Here is a 22,036-nt window from a genome sequence, read left to right on the forward strand (position 1 = left end):
CCATTGCCACGTCCAGAAAGAAGAGCACAAAGACAGTTGCTCGGGATAGGGACAGGTGAGCATTCAACGCAACTCCAGCCAGCAACAGCCCCTGAGCACCTACTGCGAGGAGCTCTGGAAGCCCCAGGTGCCCTACTTGGTGAGAATGAGGCTTTGAGTGGCTTTCTGAGGGCTGATCTCTTGTCTTGTTATAAGGATTAACTAAGACTTAGCCCGTTTAGCCCAGTGCCTGGCAGAAAGTCGCTGTTATTTATTGCTATTGATATTGTGACTAATGACACCCTAAGAGAAAGGGAGGGAACCTCGTAGAAGTTGCCTTTGGCTGAGTCTTGAAGGTAGAAAGGATTCCAGCAGGTGATGACAGATGGGAAATGGGTGTGCACAGAGGTATAGAAGCAAACCAGCTGAGGTGGAGAGACTCCCGAGTCCAGGCCTGGGAGTGGCGCTGGGAACAATCACCAGACTGTGAACACTGAGGGTTTCACGTATGCCAGACACTGCCCGTAGTGCTTGACACATCCCCACCCCCACCCCCACTATGCTCAGTCAGACTCCTGGAAATGAGGCTGAAGGGAAACTTCACAGACCTGTTCATTCATTCAATAATATTGAATAAGCATCTGCTCTGTCTGGGCCCTTAGAGCAAGGAGGTGGACTAGGAAGTGCGTCTGGGTAAACATATAAAGGAGTCTACTTCACTTGGCGATGAGGCCACATCCTTAGGAACGGGGTGAGTGACTCAGGGTGGTCAGGAGAAAAGGTCGATATGGGGGATGGATGGGTGATTTTGACGGCCAGAAAGAACAAAATAATCCTGAGAATGCCTGTGCGGAAGGAAGGCCCGAGACCAGCACTCCTCACAGCACCAGGGCACTGGGGATGGACAAGGTGAGACCAGGAAGACAAGGGGGGGTTGAATGACTAAGTTAGTACCACCCTGTTCTGACACCATTTTGTATCCGCTTAGACAGTTCTCGGGCCTCTACCCGAGTCCCTGTAATAGTCACAGCTGCCTTGGCAACACTTTTGAAATTTCTGTGGCCTTGACTGTAGTCCAGATGTATTAACCAAAGTAATTGGCAGGTTATATCTAAAATAACTTCTGTGCTCTGCCAGAGAACAGCGTTTCAAGGTTGCTCTGACCCTCCTCTCACTTTGATGTATCTTTATGGGTTTTGCCATTAAAAACTCTGTATCCCTGAGCTTGGGCACCAAGAAACTTTTCTGAGACTCACGCCTGCTCTTGGTCTGACCATCAATAAAAAGGATTTAAAACTCCTAGTTGACTTAGCATGGTTGTCACTAACTGTCTCATGTGGATCAGTACAGTGTCACACGGAGAGGTGACATAAGCTGGTATATACATTCGGAAACGGTCGTCCTGGAGCTGGGAGTGAAGCTCAAATGGCAGAGCGACTGCCTCCTATCTTAGTTACTTTCCCATTGCGGTGACAAAACACCATGACCAAAAGCCACTGATGAAAGGGTTTTATCTTGGGCCAGACTCCAGCATAGTGGAGAAGCATAGCAGAAGTGACAGGCACAGAGACAGGCGAGGGAAACCGAGAGCTCACATCTTCAAAGGTAAGCACACGACAGAGAGCAAATCTGAGGTGGGACGAGGTAATCCTCTCAAAGCCCACTAGCATGACATACATCCTCCAAAAGGACTGTACCTCAAACACATCCACCTGGGAACCAAGGCAAATAAATGCCTTCTGAAGAGAGTCCTTATTCAAACCACCACGCCTAACATACAGGAGGCCCAGAGAGAGTACCACATACACGAGGTGTTGTAATGTACACATGTAACCCCAGCACTTGGGAGGGAGAGGCAGAGGGAGCAGATCATCCTAGTAAATGTAAGGCCCGCTAGAGCTACATAAGACCCTGCCTCCTCCCTCAAAAAAAAAAAAAAATCATTGCAGTTACTGTAGGGAAAACAGGATCTCAGGCAATACTAATTCTGGACTTGAGCCCCATCCTGAACTAAAGCACCAAGGAGGCAGTCCCCATATGTCCCCTCACCTCCAGGCCAGGACTTAGAGCTGGCACTCCTGAGCAGCTGTGGCACTGGCTGCCGGCAATTGTCTCTTGCCTGGCTGAGGCAGCTCTCTCTGGGACTGAGGAATGCTTGCTCCCTGGTTATCATTTTTCCTGGTACTCTGGGTCCACCCAGAGAAAGCCCCATCAGTAACTTCAGGGAAAGTAAATTACAGTCAGTTCTGGTTATTTTCCCGAGTTTTTATGAGGTTCCATTAAGTTCAGAGCATAAGTGCACTGAGTTATGTTTGCTCATACGATATTGAGTGCATTTAAAACTGAGCAGTCAACAGAGCGGAGCGGGAGCGGGAGCGGGAGCGAGAGACAGAGACAGAGACAGAGACAGAGACAGAGACAGAGACAGAGACAGAGACAGAGACAAAGACAGAAAGAGAAAGCTACACCCTAAGCCCCACAGGCAGATTCCTGGACTGAGTAGCCAGGTCCCACTTTCAAAGCCTTTCCCCCCTAACTCTGGATGCCACCTGGATAAATACGTTCTCCAGAACCCGCAGAGTACAGTAAATGACTGTACTCTGTAGCCTGTAGCCTTCCCTGCTCTTCCAGATCAAAGACTCCAAGAAGAGTTCTTGGGAGTTCAGACTTGGGTAAGTCAGAATCAGCTGTAAAGATCTGCCACACCTTTAATCCCAGTACTTGGGAGGCAGAGGCAGGGGCATCTCTGTGAGTTCAAGGCTAACCAGCCAGTTTTACACAGTGAGTTCCAAGCCAGCTAAGGCTGCATAGAGAGACACTGTCTCAAGAAGGGGGAAAGGGGGGCTGGAGAGATGGCTCAGCGGTTAAGAGCACTGACTGCTCTTCCAGAGATCCTGAGTTCAATTCCCAGCAACCACATGGTGGCTCACAACCATCTGTAACGGAATCCGATGCCCTCTTCTGGTGTGTCTGAAGAGAGTTACAGTATACTTGTATATAATAAATAAATCTTAAAAAAAAAAGAAGAAGAAGAAGAAGAAGGGGGAGAGGGTCCTGAGCTAATCTTTGGCAGAGGAACATTCTAGAAGCATTAATTCATATTACTTTTTTTTTTTTTTTGAGGAGGCCCCTGAGAAGAATTGTGAAAGAACAAAGCAGGGAAAGGAGAATGTCTTTCCTGGCTTTTACAATTCAGATGTAGGGCCTCTGGAGCATAGAAACACCTCTATGTGCCAGCTGTGTGTAAGAGGCAGACCTCAGGGCCCTGCCTTGGGCCAACTGATTGCTAGGACGGAGGGCAGGGCAGGGAGTGAAAAGCAGGTGTTATTAGGTGCTGGGGGTCCCCAGTGAGACCCAAGGCCTTCTGTTCCCACAAGTACAGGCAGAAAAGGGAATTTAAGACAATACGGAGTAGGGGTTCACTGGAAGTGGAAGAAAAAGAAAAGAGGTCGACTGACTGCAAATATGACCAAAACATGAGCATGTATTGCTGCCCTGACAACTCGCTCATTCAATCTTAATACTCAGGAGGCAGAGGCAGGTGGACCTCAGGCCAGCCTGGTCTACACAGTGAGTTCCAGGACAGCCAAGTCCACCTTTGCACACTAGATCCTAACTCAAAAGGAAAAATCAAAATCAATTTTAAAGGTTAAAAAATAAAAATATGTGCATGTGCATTTTAAAATTCTTAACTGTTACATTTTGTTTATTTATTTACTTATTTATTTGGGTGAGAACATATGTCGTATGCACCTGTGCACACACATGAATGCCACAACACACATATGGAGACCAGAGGACTGGGAGTCTGTTCTCTCCTTCTACCATTCAGGTCCCAGGGATCGAACTTCCGTCATCAGACTTGAGGGCAGGCCTATAGATGATGCCTAAAATGTCCAGTTTATTATTTTTTTTTCTTTTCTTTTTTTCGGAGCTGGGGACCGAACCCAGGGCCTTGTGCTTGCTAGGCAAGCGCTCTACCACTGATTATGGATTTGATGCTACACAGAGCAACTTGCCTTTGGATCTTCTATATAGGACAGGGGAAGACACCATGAAATGAAATCTCAGCAGCATGGCTGTCTAAACAAGACCTGAACCACGGCAACACCAGGCAGCAGGCCAGCGGGAGTAGGGGAGTCTCAGAGGGCCCCACCCCTAGCACAGGCAATTAGTGACGACTGAGAGGAAGAATTAGTCTCCCCCAGGGCTGAGGCCCCTGACTGGTGAAGGCTGACCTAATGTCGGACTTTAAACATGCAGCACGGTGAACTCAGCAGACTGTGTTTGTACATTTATTCGTTTATATGTACGTATGTAGAAGTAATACAGAAGAGGAAGCCATGAAAAGTTAGGAATGGGACACGGAAGGGGCTTGAGGAGGAGAGCAGAGAAGGGAAATTATATAACTACAGTCCCTTTACATGAAACTAAAAATAATGCATTTCATTCATTTTTTTTTTGGTTCTTTTTTTTTTTTTTTTTTTTTTTCGAGCTGGGGATCAGAACCCAGGGCCTTGAGCTTCCTAGGCAAGCGCTCTACCACTGAGCTAAATCCCCAACCCTAGAATCTTTTTCAAGGGTTGTTTTAATTCCACCCTACCAGACCAACTGGAATATTTATTTATTTATTTTAGATTTTTTATTTGTTATTTTATTTATTTATATTTCAAATGTTGTCCCACTTCCCAGTTTCCCCTCTGCAAACCCCACATCCCATCCCTCCTCCCTCCTGCCTTTATGAGGGTGCTCCCCCACCCACCCACTCCCACCTCACCACACTAGTATCCCACCTATGCTGGGGCATTGAGCCTCCACAGACCCAAGGGCCTCCCCTCCCATTGATGCCAGATAAGGCCATCCTCTGCTACTCTGCTGGAGCGATGGGTCCCTCCGTGTGTACTCATTGGTTGGTGGTTTAGTCCCTGGGAGCTCTGGGGGAGGGGGTGGGTCTGGTTGGTTGGCATTGTCGTTCTTCCTATGGGGTTGCAAACCCCTTCAGCTCCTTCACTCCTTCCCCCCAACTCCTCCATTGGGGTCTGCAGATTGGATGGACTCCTAGGTGGGGCAGTCTCTGGATGGCCTTTCCTTCAGTCTCTGCTCCACTCTCATTTTTAAATGAGCAAAGTCGAATGTTCCCATCTGTTAAATTAATGTTGTGTGTCACCCAGGAAATAACTTACTGAATTTTTATATCTTGAGAGCTAAGATACATTCCGTTTTTATTGTTATTTGATTTAGAATAAATCAGAGGTGAGGATGTGGCTCAGTTAGTAGAGGACTTGCCTATTGTACATAAAACTGTGAATTTAACCACCAACAGCACATAAAGATTAGGAGTACTAGGGGAAGCGCAAAGTCCTCCTTGGCTACCTAAGGCGTTCAAAGACAGCCAAGGGACACGAGATCCTACTGCAAAAGTAAAAATTAAATTAAGTCTAAAACAGTACAATTTAATAATTAGCAAAAAAAATGCCTTTTGCAGTAATTTTTGATTTCGAGACATTTTGCATATTGATTTACTAGCTAGTTATGTAATGTAACTAGCTAGTTTAGTATATCAGACTAAAACCAAAAAAACCCCAAGGGACAATTAGATAAATACGCAGACCATTGAATAAACAGTTGTGATTTCCTACCTATTCGTGTGTGTTCTGACTTTGGTTTGTTTTCATTGGCATGGTTTTATAGACACTTCGTTCCTGGGGCCCAGCACAGCCTAGGAGCAGCCAGGCAGCTGAGCAGCCAGGAGTGGCTAAACAAAGTGCCATGAGGACCGTAGAGAGGAACCTCGTTACTGAGTCACTCAGGAGCAGTCTGCTTAGCTGGTGACCAACATCAAGGAATGTTCTGGTGACAGGTGACATCAAGCACAGGATGCAACAGAAAGGAAGCTAGGCTCCACCCCAGAGATCAGCCCCCAAGATGAGTATGATCAAATCTATATCCCCCTAGCATATGGAAAGCTTGAGAATGAAATGATATTTTAGGGCTGGTAAAATGGCTCAGAATTTAAAGGCACTTGCCTTGTGGCCTGACAACCTGAGTTCAATCCCCAGGACCCATAGGATGGCACCCATAAGTTGTCCTCTGACCTACACACACACACACACACGCATGCACTAAATTTATAAACTTTAATTGTTTTATTTTAGTAGTGTAATAAGGTGGCTATAAGTTTTCTATCATGTGTTATATATTGTGTGATATACAATGCATGTATGCCATATATGTTATATGTAATATACATAAACATAGGAACATAACTATATTAGTTAGAATATATAAAATATAGGTGGTAGATAACAGATTAGATTGGATTAGATTAGATTAGATTAGATTAGATTAGATTGGATAGAAAAAGGAAAGTGCTACTTCATTTAGGGAGCACCTCTTTCAGGGACCCTGAATCACCCTGTACATGAAGAAGGACTAAAATTGACTGACAAGATGTCTAGGTAGGAAAGCACTAGTCTATTGGCTAGGGGAACAGCTTTAGAGCCTCTCCAGATTCCTCTGGGGGAAACATCAACTGGCCCTCAGACTCTTGGTGCCTCCATGATCCCCACCCCACTACCCCCTTTCCACAGCTACAGCCCTGCGAGGCCACCCCACCAATCAACAAAAGAACTTGACGCTGGTCTATCTCTGCCACCCATCAGCTTGTCTTCCATGTGGTAGTTGGCTAAGAGCAGAGCTGTGTAACCTACGGTTCACACTGGGGACAGGGTAACCTCGGCAGTAACTAACCAAATATGTGAGTGGATTCGCACTCAGAGCAAGGAAGGGTGGTAGAAGGTGGACAGGCACAGAGGGCAGAACCCAAGTGACGAAGAAGAAGAAGAAGAAGAAGAAGAAGAAGGAGGAGGAGGAGGAGGAGGAGGAGGAGGAGGAGGAGGAGGAGGAGGAGGAGGAGGAGGAGGAGGAGAAGAAGAAGAAGAAGAAGAAGAAGAAGAAGAAGAAGAAGAAGAAGAAGAAGAAGAAGAAGAAGAAGAAGAAGAAGAAGAAGAAGAAGAAGAAGAAGAAGAAGAAGAAGAAGAAGAAGAAGAAGAAGAAGAAGAAGAAGAAGAAGAAGAAGAAGAAGAAGAAGAAGAAGGAAGAAGAAGGAGGAGGAGGAGGAGGAAGAAGAAAAAGAAGAAGAAGAAGAAGAAGAAGAAGAAGAAGAAGAAGAAGAAGAAGAAGAAGAAGAAGAAGAAAAGAAGAAGAAGAAGAAGAAGGAGGAGGAGGAGGAGAAGAGAAGGAGAGGAGAAGGAGGAAGAAGAAGAAGAGAAGAAGAGAAGAGAAGAGGAAGAAGAGAAGAGAAGAGGAAGAAGAGGAAGAGGAAGAGAAGAAGAGGAAGAGGAAGAAGAAGAGGAAGAAGAAGAAGAAGAGGAAGAAGAAGAAGAGGAAGAAGAGGAAGAAGAGGAAGAAGAAAGAGCTTCGGAGGTAAGCAACCGTGAGCAAGCGTCTTGGGGAAGGTCAACAAGTGAATCGTGTTGTTCTTCTGTGAACCTCCAAATCCCCACAGCAAACCTCTAGAAGAGAAGGGAACCAGTTTCCTCCCCACAGAGCAGAGACTCCCGGCAGCTTCATCATCCACACCCCTCAAAGGGAACTCGGTCTCAAATGAAGAACCTGTTGGTTCTGCTGAGACACCCTTGCAAGGCCCTCCTCCAGCTCTCACTCCCTGTCCCACCTTTCTATCCCCAAACTTCAGTTCAGTCACAACTTCCTGGAGACAGTGCTTGCTGCCTAGCTGGGGAACCAAGAAAGCTCCCAAATTTGTTAAACACCAAAGCCTACCTCCACCATCCCCAAAGCCTGTGGGCTCTGGGGACAGAGACAGCCAAGTCCTCTCATGCCTGACTATAATGGGCAGCTGGAGGGCTGTGTTTAACCACAACATGCCACTGTGTGCCCTTGAAGGACACATGTGTGCTGAGCCGATGTTTGTGGGCTGAGTGACAAACTGAAAAAAAATGACCAAGACCTTCTGAAGGTCAGAACATCTGACACCTCGGCCTGTGACACCTTCTCTTTCCTTCCCAGGTCTCCAGCCTCGACCATCACCTCCAACCTTTTGTTGTTGCAATAAATGGAGTTCCAGGCTGAGAGAGCCGACACCAATCAGGGCCTATCTAAATCCAGGCATGTTCCCTACAGAAAGATTGGACAGGGCAAAAGGTAAACATGGTGTGGCAGAGCAGAAAAACTAGAAAGTAATGTCCATCAACAAGGTACTGGAAAATGAAATCACAGCAGAGCCGTACAACCTGACATTCCGCAGCGTGAAAGGAAACCACACAGGTTTATAAGTAGCAGGATTTCAGCGGGTCAAATGCTTGCTGTGTATTCAATCCTAGGTAGAGACTGTGCACTTTAACTTTAAAGATTTATTCATTTATTATATATGAGTACACTGTAGCTGTCTTCAGACACACCAGAAGAGGGCATCAGATCTCATTACAGATGGTTGTGAGCCACCATGTGGTTGCTGGGATTTGAACTCAGGACCTCTGGAAGAGCAGTCAGTGCTCTTAACCACTGAGCCACCTCTCCAGCCCAACATTAACTTTAAACTGCACTGCATCTTCACGCCACTGTGTCCTAGCTGTACTGAGCTATGGCTGACTACTTGAATTCTGTCACCTAGGTAAATATGCATGACAATTTAGAGATCTCCTTTCAGCATTTTAGGGTCAAAGGAATAGATACGTGACTGAAATGGTTTGAATAGAAACGGCTTCCATAGATTCACGTGTTTGAATTCCTGGCACATAGGGAGTGTCACTTTTAAGACTGTGGCCTTGTTGGAGGAAGAGTGAGGTAGGCTGTGAGGTCTCTGGAGCTCGTCGGTTCTCTTCCTGCTGCCTGCTGATCTGCATGCAAACCCCGTTACTTCTCCAGCACCGTGTCTGCGTGCGAGCCACCATGCTTCTATCCATGACACTAATGGACTAAACTTCTGCACTGTGGACCACACCTCGGAAGCCAGCCCCAGTTAAAGGTTTTCCTTTATAAGAGTTGCCATGGGCTGGGTGGTCGGTCAGTCAGTAGTGGCATACTCCCTTAATCCCAGCATTCAGGAGGCAGAGGCAGGCTGATCTCTGTGAGTTCGAGGCCAGCCTGGGCTACAGAGTGAGATCCAGAACAGCCAAGGCTGTTACACAGAGAAACCCTGAAACCCTGCCTCTAAAAAGCCAAAACAAAAACAAAAACCAAAAACAAACAAACAAACAAAAAACCCCAAAAAACTAAAAAACCAACCTCTAATGGCGGTAGGGGCGGGCTGGAGACAGACGTTGAGTCTGTGGTTAAGAACACTGGATGCCCCTCCTGAGGACCTGGGTTGCAGTTCCCTACACAACGGCTGACAACTGAGTGTAACTCCAGTTTGAGGGGATCCCAGGCAGTCACACAGTACACAGACACACATATAGGCTGAACGCCCAAACACACAAAATTTTTAAAATTTTAATTTAAAAAAAGAAAAATTCGAAGGATCTAGGCTTCACCACTGCTAAACAAAACAACCAACTGCTCAGAAGCTGCCAAGCCCTCGCCAGGAGGATTCTAGATCAATGCAGGGGCAGAAGAAAATGAATCAAACTCAGGAGGGACAATCTGTTCTGTTTGACAGCTACTTCTTGAACAATCTCTGAGCTGGGTACTGGGGAGGACACAGAGACTGGCCTCTACAGCTTGCCCCACAGCTGACCTTGTGAGCTGATCCCGACCTGTGGTCTGACCAGTCCTTCTGTGGCCCAGCAGGATCACCAGGCTCAGAATGGCCCACCCAGAGCCTCCAACCTGCTTTCTGGGCTGTGCTAGGACTTGTTCCTCAGCTTCTGCCTTTTGGGATAGGCTAAGCACTGAAGCCCAGGATAAACATCTGGTCTTAGGCAATACCTCCTGGGAGTACCTGGTGGAGGCCACTAGAGGCTTCACCCCTCCCTCCTGTCACTGCCTTTAGATTCATGAGAGAACAAGGGAAGGGCTCACTAGGAGACAATTTACAGCCCAGCAACCTGGCACCCACAGGCATAATCACATGTTATTCACACACACACACACACACACACACACACACACACACACACACACACACACACTGCCTGCATGGGGTTGGGGAGGGTCCAGCTGACCTAAGGACCCAGGTGAAATCAGTCCCCTCAGGCTGTGAGCGAGGCTCTTCCTGACCTTTTCTGAAACCAGGCTGAAGTATTTATATCACTCCAGAAGACTCCTAGCCCAGATGTCAAAGCTCTCCTTCAACCTAGGGATCAGGGCTCTTCAAAATCAGTCACAGACAATGCCGGAAGGAGGGTCTCGGGACCAGTAGGCAATATGCCAATTCAATACCACCATTATGGTGCATCAAGTGACTTCTCTTTCCCAAGGAATTTGTCTTTATACAATATACCTGTCCCCAGTGCAGCCAGAGATGGTAGTCCCCAGCCCTCCCACAGGTGCTAAGCTTGGTGTTCTATCCCGGAAATCAAACTGTAGGCCTTGGGGGAGTGGGGGTGGGGGAGGGTGCCTTAGGGAGGCACTGCTGCCGGAATAGAACAAGCTGGGCTCTGTGGAGTTAAGAGAAGCAGGAGTTTCACAGATGCCAGGGCACGGGAAAGGCCCGTCACTGTCAAACAGGGTTCTTCCAAGGGCCAGGATAGAAGAACCTGTCTAGTACTCTTGGTGGTAGCAATCTGGAGACCACAGCCTCAAGACCAACCTCCAGCCTCTGCCCGCTGAATCTGAACAAAGCCATCACCCAAGAACAGCATTGCCCTTTCATGAGTTGAGCCAGAGACCCAGTCGGAAAGGAAGAGTGAAGTGGGGAGAGAAGCCCCATTAAGTGAACTTGGAAGAAGGAGGAAGGTGTTGAAGGGAACAAAGGAGACGCGTGGCAGAAACTAATGCAGCATCCAGACATCTTGTAAACCCAATAACTTAAGCCCTGTAGCAGGGCCTCTGTGCAGCAGAGGGTGCACACTACAGGTTGTGCACACGCGTGTGCGTGCATGCATGCAAGGGTGCACATGCACACAGGGTGGAGGTCAGAGGTCAACGTCAGGTGTCTTCGTCTGTCACCCTCAGTCTTGTTTTTCAGACAGGACTTCTCACTGAATCTGAATCCTGCCCATTTGGTTAGATGGGCTCATCAGTCAGTTTCCAGGTTTCCCTGGTCCCCACCTCCCCAGGGCTGGAATTCAAGGCACATCTAGCTTTTTTGCATGAATGTTTGAGAGCCAAATTCAGTTCCTCATACTTGCCCAATAGGCACAGTATACCTACTGAGCCATGTCCCCAACTCATTATGTTCACCTCTTCATTCATCCATCCATCCATCCATCCATCCATTCATTCATTCAGGTTTGGTTTGGTTTGGTTTTTAGTGTTTTGGGTTTTTTTTCTTTTTTTTTTTTTTTTTGGTTCTTTTTTTTTTTTTTTTTTTTTTTGGAGCTGGGGACCGAACCCAGGGCCTTGCGCTTCCTAGGCAAGCGCTCTACCACTGAGCTAAATCCCCAACCCCTGGTTTTTTTTTTTTCAAGACAGGGTTTCTCTGTGTAGCCTTGGCTGCCCTGAAACTAACTAACTAACTTTCTTTCTTTCTTTCCTTTTTTCTTTCTTTCTTTCCTTCTTCCTTCCTTCCTTTCTTTCTTTAAGTTGGTTTGGGTTTTTTTTTGGAGGGGGAGGGTTTGGGTTTTTTGTTTGTTTGTATTTTATTCAAGGAAAGGCTCCTCTGGGTTGCCCTGGCTGCCCTGGAATGAATTCTGTAGCCAGGCTGACCATGAACTCAGAAATCTACCTGCCTCTGCCTCCCAAGTGCTAGGATTAAAGGTGTGTGTCACACACACAACTGGCTCTACATTCATTTTAAAGGCTCTTGTCTTTAAAATGACACTCAAAGCATTCTGCACACGGCCACGGGGCTGTATCGCTAAGAGGCCATGTCACAGGTCCAGGAAGGCTTCACCGTTTAATAACTGGTTTGGAATTTGGAAGTGGGAAAGTATGTAGAGACAATCTCACTCTAGGACTCAAAGACAGAGATAAAATGCTCTTTAGAAACCTATTCTGTGGGGGAACAGAATCAGAACTCTATGTCAGTCTCTGTGCTAGCTGGGGTCAGGCCAGAGACACAGAGATGAGCTAAGCCTACAGTGAGAACTGATGGGCAGGACAGTTGAGAACAATGGGAAAGTGCATCTGAAGGGCCCACGGCCACTAGGAAAAAGGCAACCCAAAATGCCCACAACTTTAAATCCCCTTCCTGATGTGTCATTAGATGCAAACGGCCCTGGGGAGGATGTGACGTTAAGCAAGGCAGTGCTCTGTACAGGGGCAGATCCTGCAGTTACTGGAAGCTGAAGGCTCTAGGCTGACCACACTAGGAGGAAGCTCGTGAAATGAGCTCTCGAAGCGCCTCTTCAGGTCTTCCCCGATGTCCAGCCCCACCAGCACCATAGCAGGTACTGGGCATCTATTGATTGGGTGGGTAGTTGAACATTTGAGACAATCTGGAAGTTTAAATGGAATTTGTGGAAACAGAGAGGGTGTTGGTTCCAGCCAAGCCAGGTTCCATGCTAAGTCATAAAAGCACTGGAGAAGTAAAAGAGTTAACACTGAACATGGCCGTGGGAAGCAAGGAGACCAAGGTAAAGCCTGGGAATGGCTAACACTTGAGAACTGTCAACATCATGAAAGGATAAGAAAGAATGGCCAAGGAAAGAAAACAGGAAAGAGCTGAGTGTGGGAGAGGCCTGGAGAGAATGGGGCAAGAAGCGGGAGGCTAAAGGGTAAAAGGGCAAGGGAGGGTCAAGTCAGATGACGACTGAAGTTGCTTTCAACTGGTAGGACTCGAGGGCTGCTCTGGGTAGGAGCCAGCCTGGCCTGGGACCTGGGTCTCTCATGTGTTCTATGGAGAAGTCTTTATTTGTTCATGTCTATTGTATGTAGGCTCTAACCTGGCCAACAATGCCCAAGAATCAAGTGATTTTTGTGGCTTGAAGTCTAGCCATTTTCCTTGGAGGGAGGCAATAGAAGGAGCTTAGTGACATCTCGGAGTCTGGGGTCTTTGTCCTTCCCCTTGATTCCTGAAGGGTCTCCAGCCTCTGGTTCTCCAGGGTTGGCAAGTCTACAATTGCTTCCCGGAACCTGGGGTGCTCAGTGCTTGACTTTAAAGAGAGGACACAGGTACCTACAGTTCCACGACCTCTGGGTCCCCACCCCACCCCACCCCCGTGCCCATTGCCCGAACACCCCACAAGTGGCCTATTGTGAGAGCTCAGTTTCAATGAGAACAGAAACTGGGTTTATGAAAAGAGATTATTTGCTTATTGCATGGAGATGACTAAGTAAATAGTGCAATTTCTTGAGTGGAGCACAATCCCTGCCCCTACCTCTTGTGGGCTGCCAGGAACCTATAAAAAGCCACACGCATACCCACACATACCCACACATACCCTCACATTACAGCATCAGCCCACATCTACAGACAGCCCAAGCCTCCGGCCTCCACCATGAAGATCGCCATCACAATCACTGTGGTCATGCTGTCCGTCTGCTGCAGCTCAGGTGAGTGCCCAGAGCGGCTTTCCCAAGGTCAGAAGGATGCGGCCAGACCCTTTGTGGCTGCCTGGAAGGCCTGGATATGCCGACGGACGCCCCTCAGAAACATTGAGTCCGATAACCAATGCTGTTTTGTGATCTTGAGGAAAGCTTTGAACCTCTGCACTGCGGAGGCTAGGGGACTTGTGGGGAAGCTGGAGAGAGCCCATCTAGACCAGCACATCTGTCCAAAAACAGACTAGGAATAAGGAGCCCTTTGAAGCCTGGACTAGGACGGGCTTAAGGCGCTAAGAGATTTTGATGCAGCCACCAGGTTGGGGTGCGGGGGAGGGGGATGGGATGGGGGGTCCCACCCAATGCTGGCGTTTGGTCTGGCAAGGGAAGTACACAGACTCATGTCCTCAAACCCAAGGCAAGGTCGCTTGTTCTGGGAGGAGAGGAATATTCCAGAAAAAGATCTTCCCTTTGGAAAACTGCCAGCTCAGGGCGTAGTTTCCTAAACATTCTGTCCTCTGGAGAAAGGACCGGAGGTCTCTGAATACTCGTTGCTTTCACTATGCAGAAAGGAATGGGAAATGAGAGCGAGCGGGAGGAGGACAGAAGGTATCATTTTGAATTAAAATATTTACTCATTAGATATCAGTACTCTGCACAGAGGAGGGTGGCTCAGCAAGACGGAGCTAAAACATGTGAAGGGGTGGACTGCTAAGATATTTGCATAGCAACGAACTCGCGTTTTAAAAACTCCGATTGTAAACCTCGTTAGTGCCACTTACAATGTGGCAGTCATTGACCTCAGCCATTTTACGTACTATGCCTTTCATGTTCGTAACAACCCAGTGAGGTAGAGACGTTGTGCCCATTTTGCAGATTAGAAAACTGAGCCACTGGGAAATGAAACGCCCTGCCTGGTGATGATATTATAGAGAGGGTTCAAGTTGGAGTGACCGTCTTTTGAATTGGAGGCAGGGTCTCATTCTGGTCTGAGTTCACAACTATCCTGCCTCAGCCTCCCTGATACTGTGAGTTATGCCCAGCTAGCATGGCCATTAGCTGGAGTGGCCATTTGGAGTAGGGTCCTGAGACAGAGCAGTGAAGTCAAATTTGCAAACAATGCAGAGAATCCAGTGCAGGAAATTTGAGACTAGGTTAGAAGTGGAGACAAACCCTAGGAAATCAAGCAGACAGCACAATCCAAACAGCACTGCAGTTGCAGGGAACATGGAGAGGTGAGAGCCTGCAAATGACTGTGCCATCAGATAAGAGCCCTTTTGTGCCTTCATCTTCCAGGCCAGGTTTGGGGACCATGCTGGACTGGGGTAAGGACTGTATCACATGTTCTCAGTAACATGACACAGACTGCCACTAGCCAAGGGTGAGAGACCTTCTGATAGAAAGCAGGACTCCCAGAGGCCTCCGGCAGCTTTCGGTAACACACTCTGTCTAGAATGATGGCAGAAACAATGGCCAACCCAAGCCAGGAATCCAAAGGCAGCTCAGGAAAGCCACAAGAGCTGGCTGCAACCTAGAAAGTCCCTGCATAGTGCCAGACTTTCAGCTGCTTGGAGCCTCCCCAGAGCCACTCTACCACCCAAAGGCTGCTCTCTCCTGCTAACCAGACTGGCTGGTCCAGCAGAATCCCGGCTGGCGGCTCTTAGAGCAGGGGCTGCGTTCATGTGCTTTCTTTTGCCTGCACTCCAGCTTCTTCGGACATCTGCCCAGGATTTCTTCAAGTCCTTGAGGCCCTCCTCCTAGGCTCAGAGTCTAATTATGAGGCAGCCCTGAAGCCTTTCAACCCTGCCTCAGACCTGCAAAATGCAGGAACCCAGCTGAAGAGGCTGGTGGATACCCTCCCACAGGAGACCAGAATAAACATCGTGAAGCTCACGGTACGCAACATCTGTCCCTCATGCTGATTCTAAGTGGTTCCCCAACCACAGTGTCACACCATTTTGGGGGTAACAAAGGCTAATGACTGTCTTAGCCATGCACCCTTCCTTTTTCGTGTTTGTGTGTGTGTGTGTGTGTGTGTGTGTGAGTGTGTGTGTCTGTGTATGAGTGTGTGTGTGAATATGTGTGTGAGTGCGTATGTATGTATGTGAGTGTGTAAGAGTGTGTGTGTGACTATGTGTGTGTGCGACTATGTGTATATATATGTGTGAGTGTGTGAGTATGTGTGTGAGTGTGTGTGTATGAGTATGTGTGTGAATATGTGTGCGTGAGTGTGTATGTATGTGTGTATGTGAGTGTGTAAGAGTGTGTGTGTGGGGTTGGGGATTTAGCTCAGTGGTAGAGCGCTTGCCTAGGAAGCGCAAGGCCCTGGGTTGGTCCCCAGCTCGAAAAAAAAAGAACCAAAAAAAAAAAAAAAAAAAAAGAGTGTGTGTGTGTGTGAGAAAGAGAGAGTGTGTGTGGGTGTGGGTGTCTGTGTATGAGTATGTGTGTGAATGTGTGTGTGAGTGTGTATGTATGTGTATGTGTGTATGTGAGTGTGTAAGAGTGTGTGTGTGTGAGAGAGAGAGTGTGTGTGTGTGTGAGTATGTGTGTATGTATGTGTGAGTGTGTGTGTGTGTGTGTGAGTGTGTGTGTGTGTGTGTGGGTGTCTGTGTTTGAGTATGTGTGTGTGAGAGTGTGTATGTATGTGTGTGAGTGTATGTGTGTGAGTGTGTGTAAGAGTGTGTGTGTGTGTGTGAGTGTGTTTTAGATAGGGTCTCTGTGTGCTTGCCTCACTGTTCCCAAACCCCTGGGGTTAAGTGTTCTTCCCACCTCAGCCTCCTGAGTGGCTAGAACTATAAGCTTGGACCTGCACAGCCAGCTGCACTGACTTTTTTCCATAAGAATTTTGACATTTTATTTACTTAGTGGGAGTGTGTATGTGTATGTCGCAGATGTGGCGGTCAGAGGACAGTCTTTAAGGAATTGGATCTTTCCTCCCACCACGTGGGTCCTGTGGATCAAACGCAGAGAGTCAAGTGTGATGGCAGAAGCATTTGCAGCTATGACTTTTTACTGCCTTTTTTATTAAAGTCTTTGAGAAAACCATCCATGGCTTCCTAACCCTCAATTCCTCTCAGATCTTACTGTGGCTTTTGTCTGTTAAGCCTCTGCACCACTACTCTGTCTACTCCAGAGGTTCACTAACTATTTGGGGGGCGGGGTTCTTTATTCTAGGAGAAGATCCTAACAAGTCCTCTGTGTGAGCAAGATTTAAGAGTCTGAAGCTCACTGGATTTCAGAGATCTTCTACGCTAAAGGCCCCTGTCATTGCCCTCTGCCTCCTTGACCTCCCTACACCAACCCCGCCTTCCTCTTTGCAATAAACTGCGAGCATCTCACTTGCCTGTGTGCACTAGTCTTTCTCTGTACCTGCTGAGCCAGAAAGGCTGGTCCTGGAATGAATGAAGTGAACCAGAACTAAGGGAAGACACCTGAGTCCTGCCCTGGGGCCACACGAGAAATCCCAGAAGTCTCCTCTCCTCCACACTTCTGTTGTCTACCATCTATTCCTATAGAAGGCTACCACTGCAATGCTCTCTAGTGAGGTCCCACCATCTGTTCCACAGTTCCACCCAGCCTGTCTAGCAGACCTGCAATACCATCCCTCCCTCCCCGTGTCTGGTCCTAAATGTTACTGGATTCTAACTCCATCCTCTGGGCTACACTATTCCGGTCAGGAGTCTGATAGGCATCCCTTAGCCCTTCCTTGTCCAATCACCTGAGGAGATCTCGGACGTCATTCACTCCCTCCATATCCACTGACCACACCATCATCCCCGGCTGTTAGGTTGCCAGCTGACTTACTGATAAGTAATTCAATGACCATGCATCCATCATGGAGAGTTTGACCGCATGTAAAATCTTAGCAGTGCTCCTACCTTCCAGCCTTTAAAGCACACCATATACTAACCATAAACGTTCAAGTTCAGCACAAGGCCATGCCAGCCCTTGTCTCCCTGTTCTCAATCCGTACACCCCTTCTCTCTGACCCTTAGTTCCTAAAAGCCAAGATCCGCCTCAGGACCTCTGTACAGGCCATACACAATATCGGCTGCCCAAAAAGATGTGGTTGATTGGTTTAGAATTTGTCCTAATATCTGCAAGCCTCCATTGGAGCCGGGCTACACCATGCGAAGAAGTTGAATAAAGAGTAGGGATAGGAGGCGTGTGCAGAAGAGCTCTATGCAGAAATAGAAAGGGCTGAGGCAGAGGGCACGGGAATAAGGAGGCTATGGAAGAGAATGCCAGTCAGGCAGTTGGTCTAGCGCCTAGAAGCTTCTACCTGGGCCGCTACGGGGCACGCCCGCTCCTGCGTTACGGCCACGAGGGGGCAGTGTAGTCCATGCTACCGCCACCCAATGCGTGTTTAGGGACTCAGACCCCCGCACCAACTCTTTGACTTTTGGGCGGAGAGGATCACCAGTCATTCTCTAGCCTCGATTTTGAATCGTTTAATCTGTTCTCTAAAATTTTGTTTGGGCCGAGTTTTTTGGGGTTGTTTTGTTTTGTTTTAATCAAAATTCCGAGGGAAAACACGGGAAAGGCACAGGAACAGTGTGGCACGGCTGAAGCCTTCCAGTGACCGGTCGGTCCTTTTGGAATTAGGAGTAATTCCACTCCCACAGGACCCCAAAGGCCATCCTGACATATCTAGGCTCTGAGATGACCCTGAAGACAGAGAGGACCGAGAACTGGTCCACCTGCCTGGTTTTAAAGTCCCATAGCAGAAACTGCAACCCTACAAGCTTCACCTTAGCAGAGGTTAACACATCTCTTTTACTTCTCACACAACCCAGAGCTGAGGCCCCGCTCCTGCCCTACTGTTGGTAGGACCTCCCACACCAGAGTCTCCAAGGGCAGTAAACTAGGGACAGTGATGGGAAAAGTCTGCCATAAACACCCATTTGTGTACACAGTGTTAAAGTCACCACACCCACTCCTTCATTGTCTGCCACAGAGGAGGGGCTGGGATTGTAAAAATTCCAGGGCAGGTCAGGGGGATTGGTGATTCCAAAAGAGATTATCTGTGGAAGGCTGGGCCCTGGTCGGGACCTGCCCCACTCCTTTACTCCCAAGGCCCCAGATTCTTCCGTATCCAGGTCATTCTGTCTGAGGTGCATACGTTGCCTCCCTATTCACCCAGGTGATCAGTATTTAAACGGACAAGGTCCCAGGTTATAAAAAGTTCCGAATTTTAACTACTCCTTCACTGCTAGGAAAGTATTTGCCTTGCACAAACACAATGCAGATGACTGGCGATAAAAGGAAATACAATTTTATTGCAGTGGATCTCTGCCTTAAGAGGGCTTTGGCAATGCGGAAGAATGTGCATTAACCCAGAGAATACCTTAGGTTCTTCATACACAGAATGCAAGGTAGGAAAGGTAGCTATCGAGAAAGTGTTCACTGTGAAAAGAGGAAGACCCAAATGTCATGCCCAGCACCAGCACCCACGAAAGCTAATATCTCGATCCTGCTAGTAGGCCAGGGTCCTGCCAAGGCCAGTTTGGTTTGATGTTGTTGATGATGTTGTTTTAAGGAACCTCAAGCCAGGAGTGGTTTTTGCATTTCAAAAATGAATTATAATATATTTAATCAACCATCCTCACTATGAATATGCCAAAGGAAAACACGGGAGGGCGATGTGCAAATACGCACTTCCTGCATTTGAAATGTATTAAGCACAAACTGTGAAGACAAGGTTTTAAATGTTTCTGAGTCCAAAAATAAAAAAAAAAATATTAAAGGCAGCATCAAGTAGCTCACACCCTGTAATCCCAGCACTTGAGAGGCAGACAGACCACTACAAACTCAAGACAGACAGACCACTACAAACTCAAGACAGACAGACCACTACAAACTCAAGACAGACAGACCACTACAAACTCAAGACAGACAGACCACTACAAACTCAAGACAGACAGACCACTACAAACTCAAGACAGACAGACCACTACAAACGCAAGAGAGCTTCGTCTAAAAAGTCAATAGCCAGGTACAGTGGTACACACCTCTAACCCTGGCATCCAGGGGACAAAGGGAGACAGCTGGCTGTGAGTTCAAGGACAGCTTGGGTATGTAGCAAGTTCCAGGCCAGCCCAGAACTACCTAGTGACACTGTGCTTCTGTCTCAAGGAAGGAAGGGAGGGAAGGAGGGGGGAGAAAGAGAAAGGCAAGGGAGGGAAAGGAAGAAACGTAGCGCTCTGAATCTATTAACTCTGAGGAATCTGGGGAAGAGAAAGGCCATAGTTCTTGGTGACTTTGTAAAGAAAACTACGAATCTGGGTGAGGAAGAAACATTTTAAACTATGCTACCCCCCATCATCTGCAACCACAGGAATTTTAGCCTGGAAGGTCTCTACAGAGGAACTGACATCGCAGGCTCAGGAGCTTAGCCGGTCATAACCTGGATCCATTGATTATCAGTAAAGCTGCCGTTTGACACGTGAGACAGGGCGAGTCTGGCAGAAAAATCTGTGACTCACGAGGCAGGAAGGGGAAAGCATAACCAGCCCTCCCCAGCCCTATCAAGATGAAGGGGGTAAAATGCTTGCTCTCCAGTTTGCTGCTGACACCAGGCACGCTGTTTGTGAATACCAGGGCAGCTGTGGGTGGTAATTCACCACTGCGTGACCAGTCGCTCCAAAGGGCTTCAAACAGATGATAGAAGAAGGCTTGATTTGTGAAGATAGGGCCAGGCAAACAATGCACTCTGAAACCTGTAATTAGGGGACGGTCCTCCCAAGGGCTTACTGAATAGATCAACAGGCTTAGGAGACTGTGAGACTAGAGCCATCAGTAGCTAGCCACCCAGTGTACTTCCGTGAACTAAAATTATCAAATTAATGGTATATGCAAAAAGAAAAAATCTGGAAATAGATTCAGCTAAGCAAGCCCGGTTGCCAGCTTCAGAACCGATAAAGTGGAGCTGGAAGAAACTTGGATTTGTTTCCCTGGCCAGTAAACAGGTACCCATCCCAGCACACAGGCATTGTTGACTTTTACAAAGTACCTGAAGCTTTGTGCCCACAGCAAGCAACCACCCTGTAGACTACAAGACATCATCCCACCACAGCACTTCCGGGCGTGGGGAAGGACTCCTACAGGAGTCCTGTCAGAAAAGTAGATGCTCTGTCAACCTCTGGTCAGAAATGTGGTCAGAGGGGCCCTGAATGAATAGGGGTGAGGAGTAGATCTCGGGGGAGGAGGGGAGAACTGTGAGGTGCTGAGCTCTCCTGGCCCTCTAACCTTAGGTTTCCATTTCAGTCTCTGAGTCCATTTTTAACCCGGAACTCAGTCCCTTTGCTCTGCTCCACTGCCTGCGCTAGGCTTTCAGCAAGTCACGTGGATTACGGCAAGTAACCTGTGTTGTTGCCTACAGTTGTCTAACATGTTACCGCAAAGTGAATGGCTTAACGCACGCACGCACGCACGCACGCACGCACGCACACGCAACTTAAGATGCCAAACATCCAGAACAAATCTTCCTGGCTTTAGATCAAGATGTGAACAGCTAGACTTGGTGGCTATACCTATACCTATAACCTCACCACTTGAGAGACTGAGGCTGAAAGGTGGCTGACTTTGGGGCCTGCCTCAGGAAAGAAAAAAAAGGCAGGCCTGGCTTTCTGCACCAGCACGTGGACCCAAGTTCAGAGCCCCCAACACTCACACAAGAATGAATGAATGAATGTATGAATGAATGAATGAATGAATGAATGAGCCAGATGTGGCAGCAGGCCTGTGGAAGTGGACTAGGAGGTGGACTAAGGGGATACTTAGAGTCCTGCTCCCAGTCTCCTGTGGGAGGAAGCAGACTCCTCACCCAGAAGGGCAGGGCTCTCATGAACAACCCTACTTTTCGCTCTGCTTTGGATCCTGCTGCCCCACCATGCCTTTGGCTTGCAGCCCCAACCTCTCCCTACTGTCCTCGGTTAAGTTAGGTAAGTTGCAATGAGACTCACGTCTTAATATCTGAAGCCAGAAACAAAATCCATTCGGTTCACACCTCCATCCCTTTGCATAAGCAGTTCCTGATCGCCTGCCCTTCCCAGCATTCCAAGGTGAACCGATTTCCATCCTTCGCGGCCTGTGAAATATTCAAGACACACCTACACCTCGTGGCTCACCAAAAGTTCTCATCCAACGAGGCATCCTAAATTTGGATTTGCTAAATTGGACCATCTTAAGATTCCTTCGAGTGTCGGCATTTATGGGGCCTTGGATGCAGTTTGGTGGTAAAGCAGTCCTCTAGTCTGCACAAAGCCCCAGGGCACCCTTATGATACCGGAGCTTTGGAGGAGACTGGAGGATCTGAAGCCCAAGGTCATCTTCTCTGACACTGTAAATACCAGGCAGCCTGAGATATGTAAGACCCTGCCTTGAAATTTAAAAAAAACAGAGGCACACAAAAGGGAAGCAAGACCCACTTATGAGTCTGCAACACAAAACTTCTGAGCCTCCAATGTAGTGGTTCCTAACCTTCCTAATGCTATGGTCCTTGTGCTGTGGT

At 47.9% G+C, this 22,036-nt stretch overlaps 1 protein-coding gene across 1 annotated transcript; it reads left to right on the forward strand.

The window, feature by feature from the left end:
- The first annotated feature begins 13,432 nt into the window (after positions 1-13,432).
- Scgb1a1 (secretoglobin family 1A member 1) lies at positions 13,433-16,862 on the forward strand. Its single transcript, XM_032895341.1, has 3 exons — positions 13,433-13,536; positions 15,232-15,419; positions 16,699-16,862. The coding sequence occupies exons 1-3, from the start codon at positions 13,482-13,484 to the stop codon at positions 16,744-16,746; spliced, it is 291 nt and encodes a 96-aa protein (XP_032751232.1). The 5' UTR covers positions 13,433-13,481; the 3' UTR covers positions 16,747-16,862.
- Positions 16,863-22,036: the final 5,174 nt, after the last annotated feature.

The sequence above is a fragment of the Rattus rattus genome, chromosome 2 (assembly GCF_011064425.1).
Source record: "Rattus rattus isolate New Zealand chromosome 2, Rrattus_CSIRO_v1, whole genome shotgun sequence".
Classification (NCBI taxonomy): domain Eukaryota; kingdom Metazoa; phylum Chordata; class Mammalia; order Rodentia; family Muridae; genus Rattus; species Rattus rattus.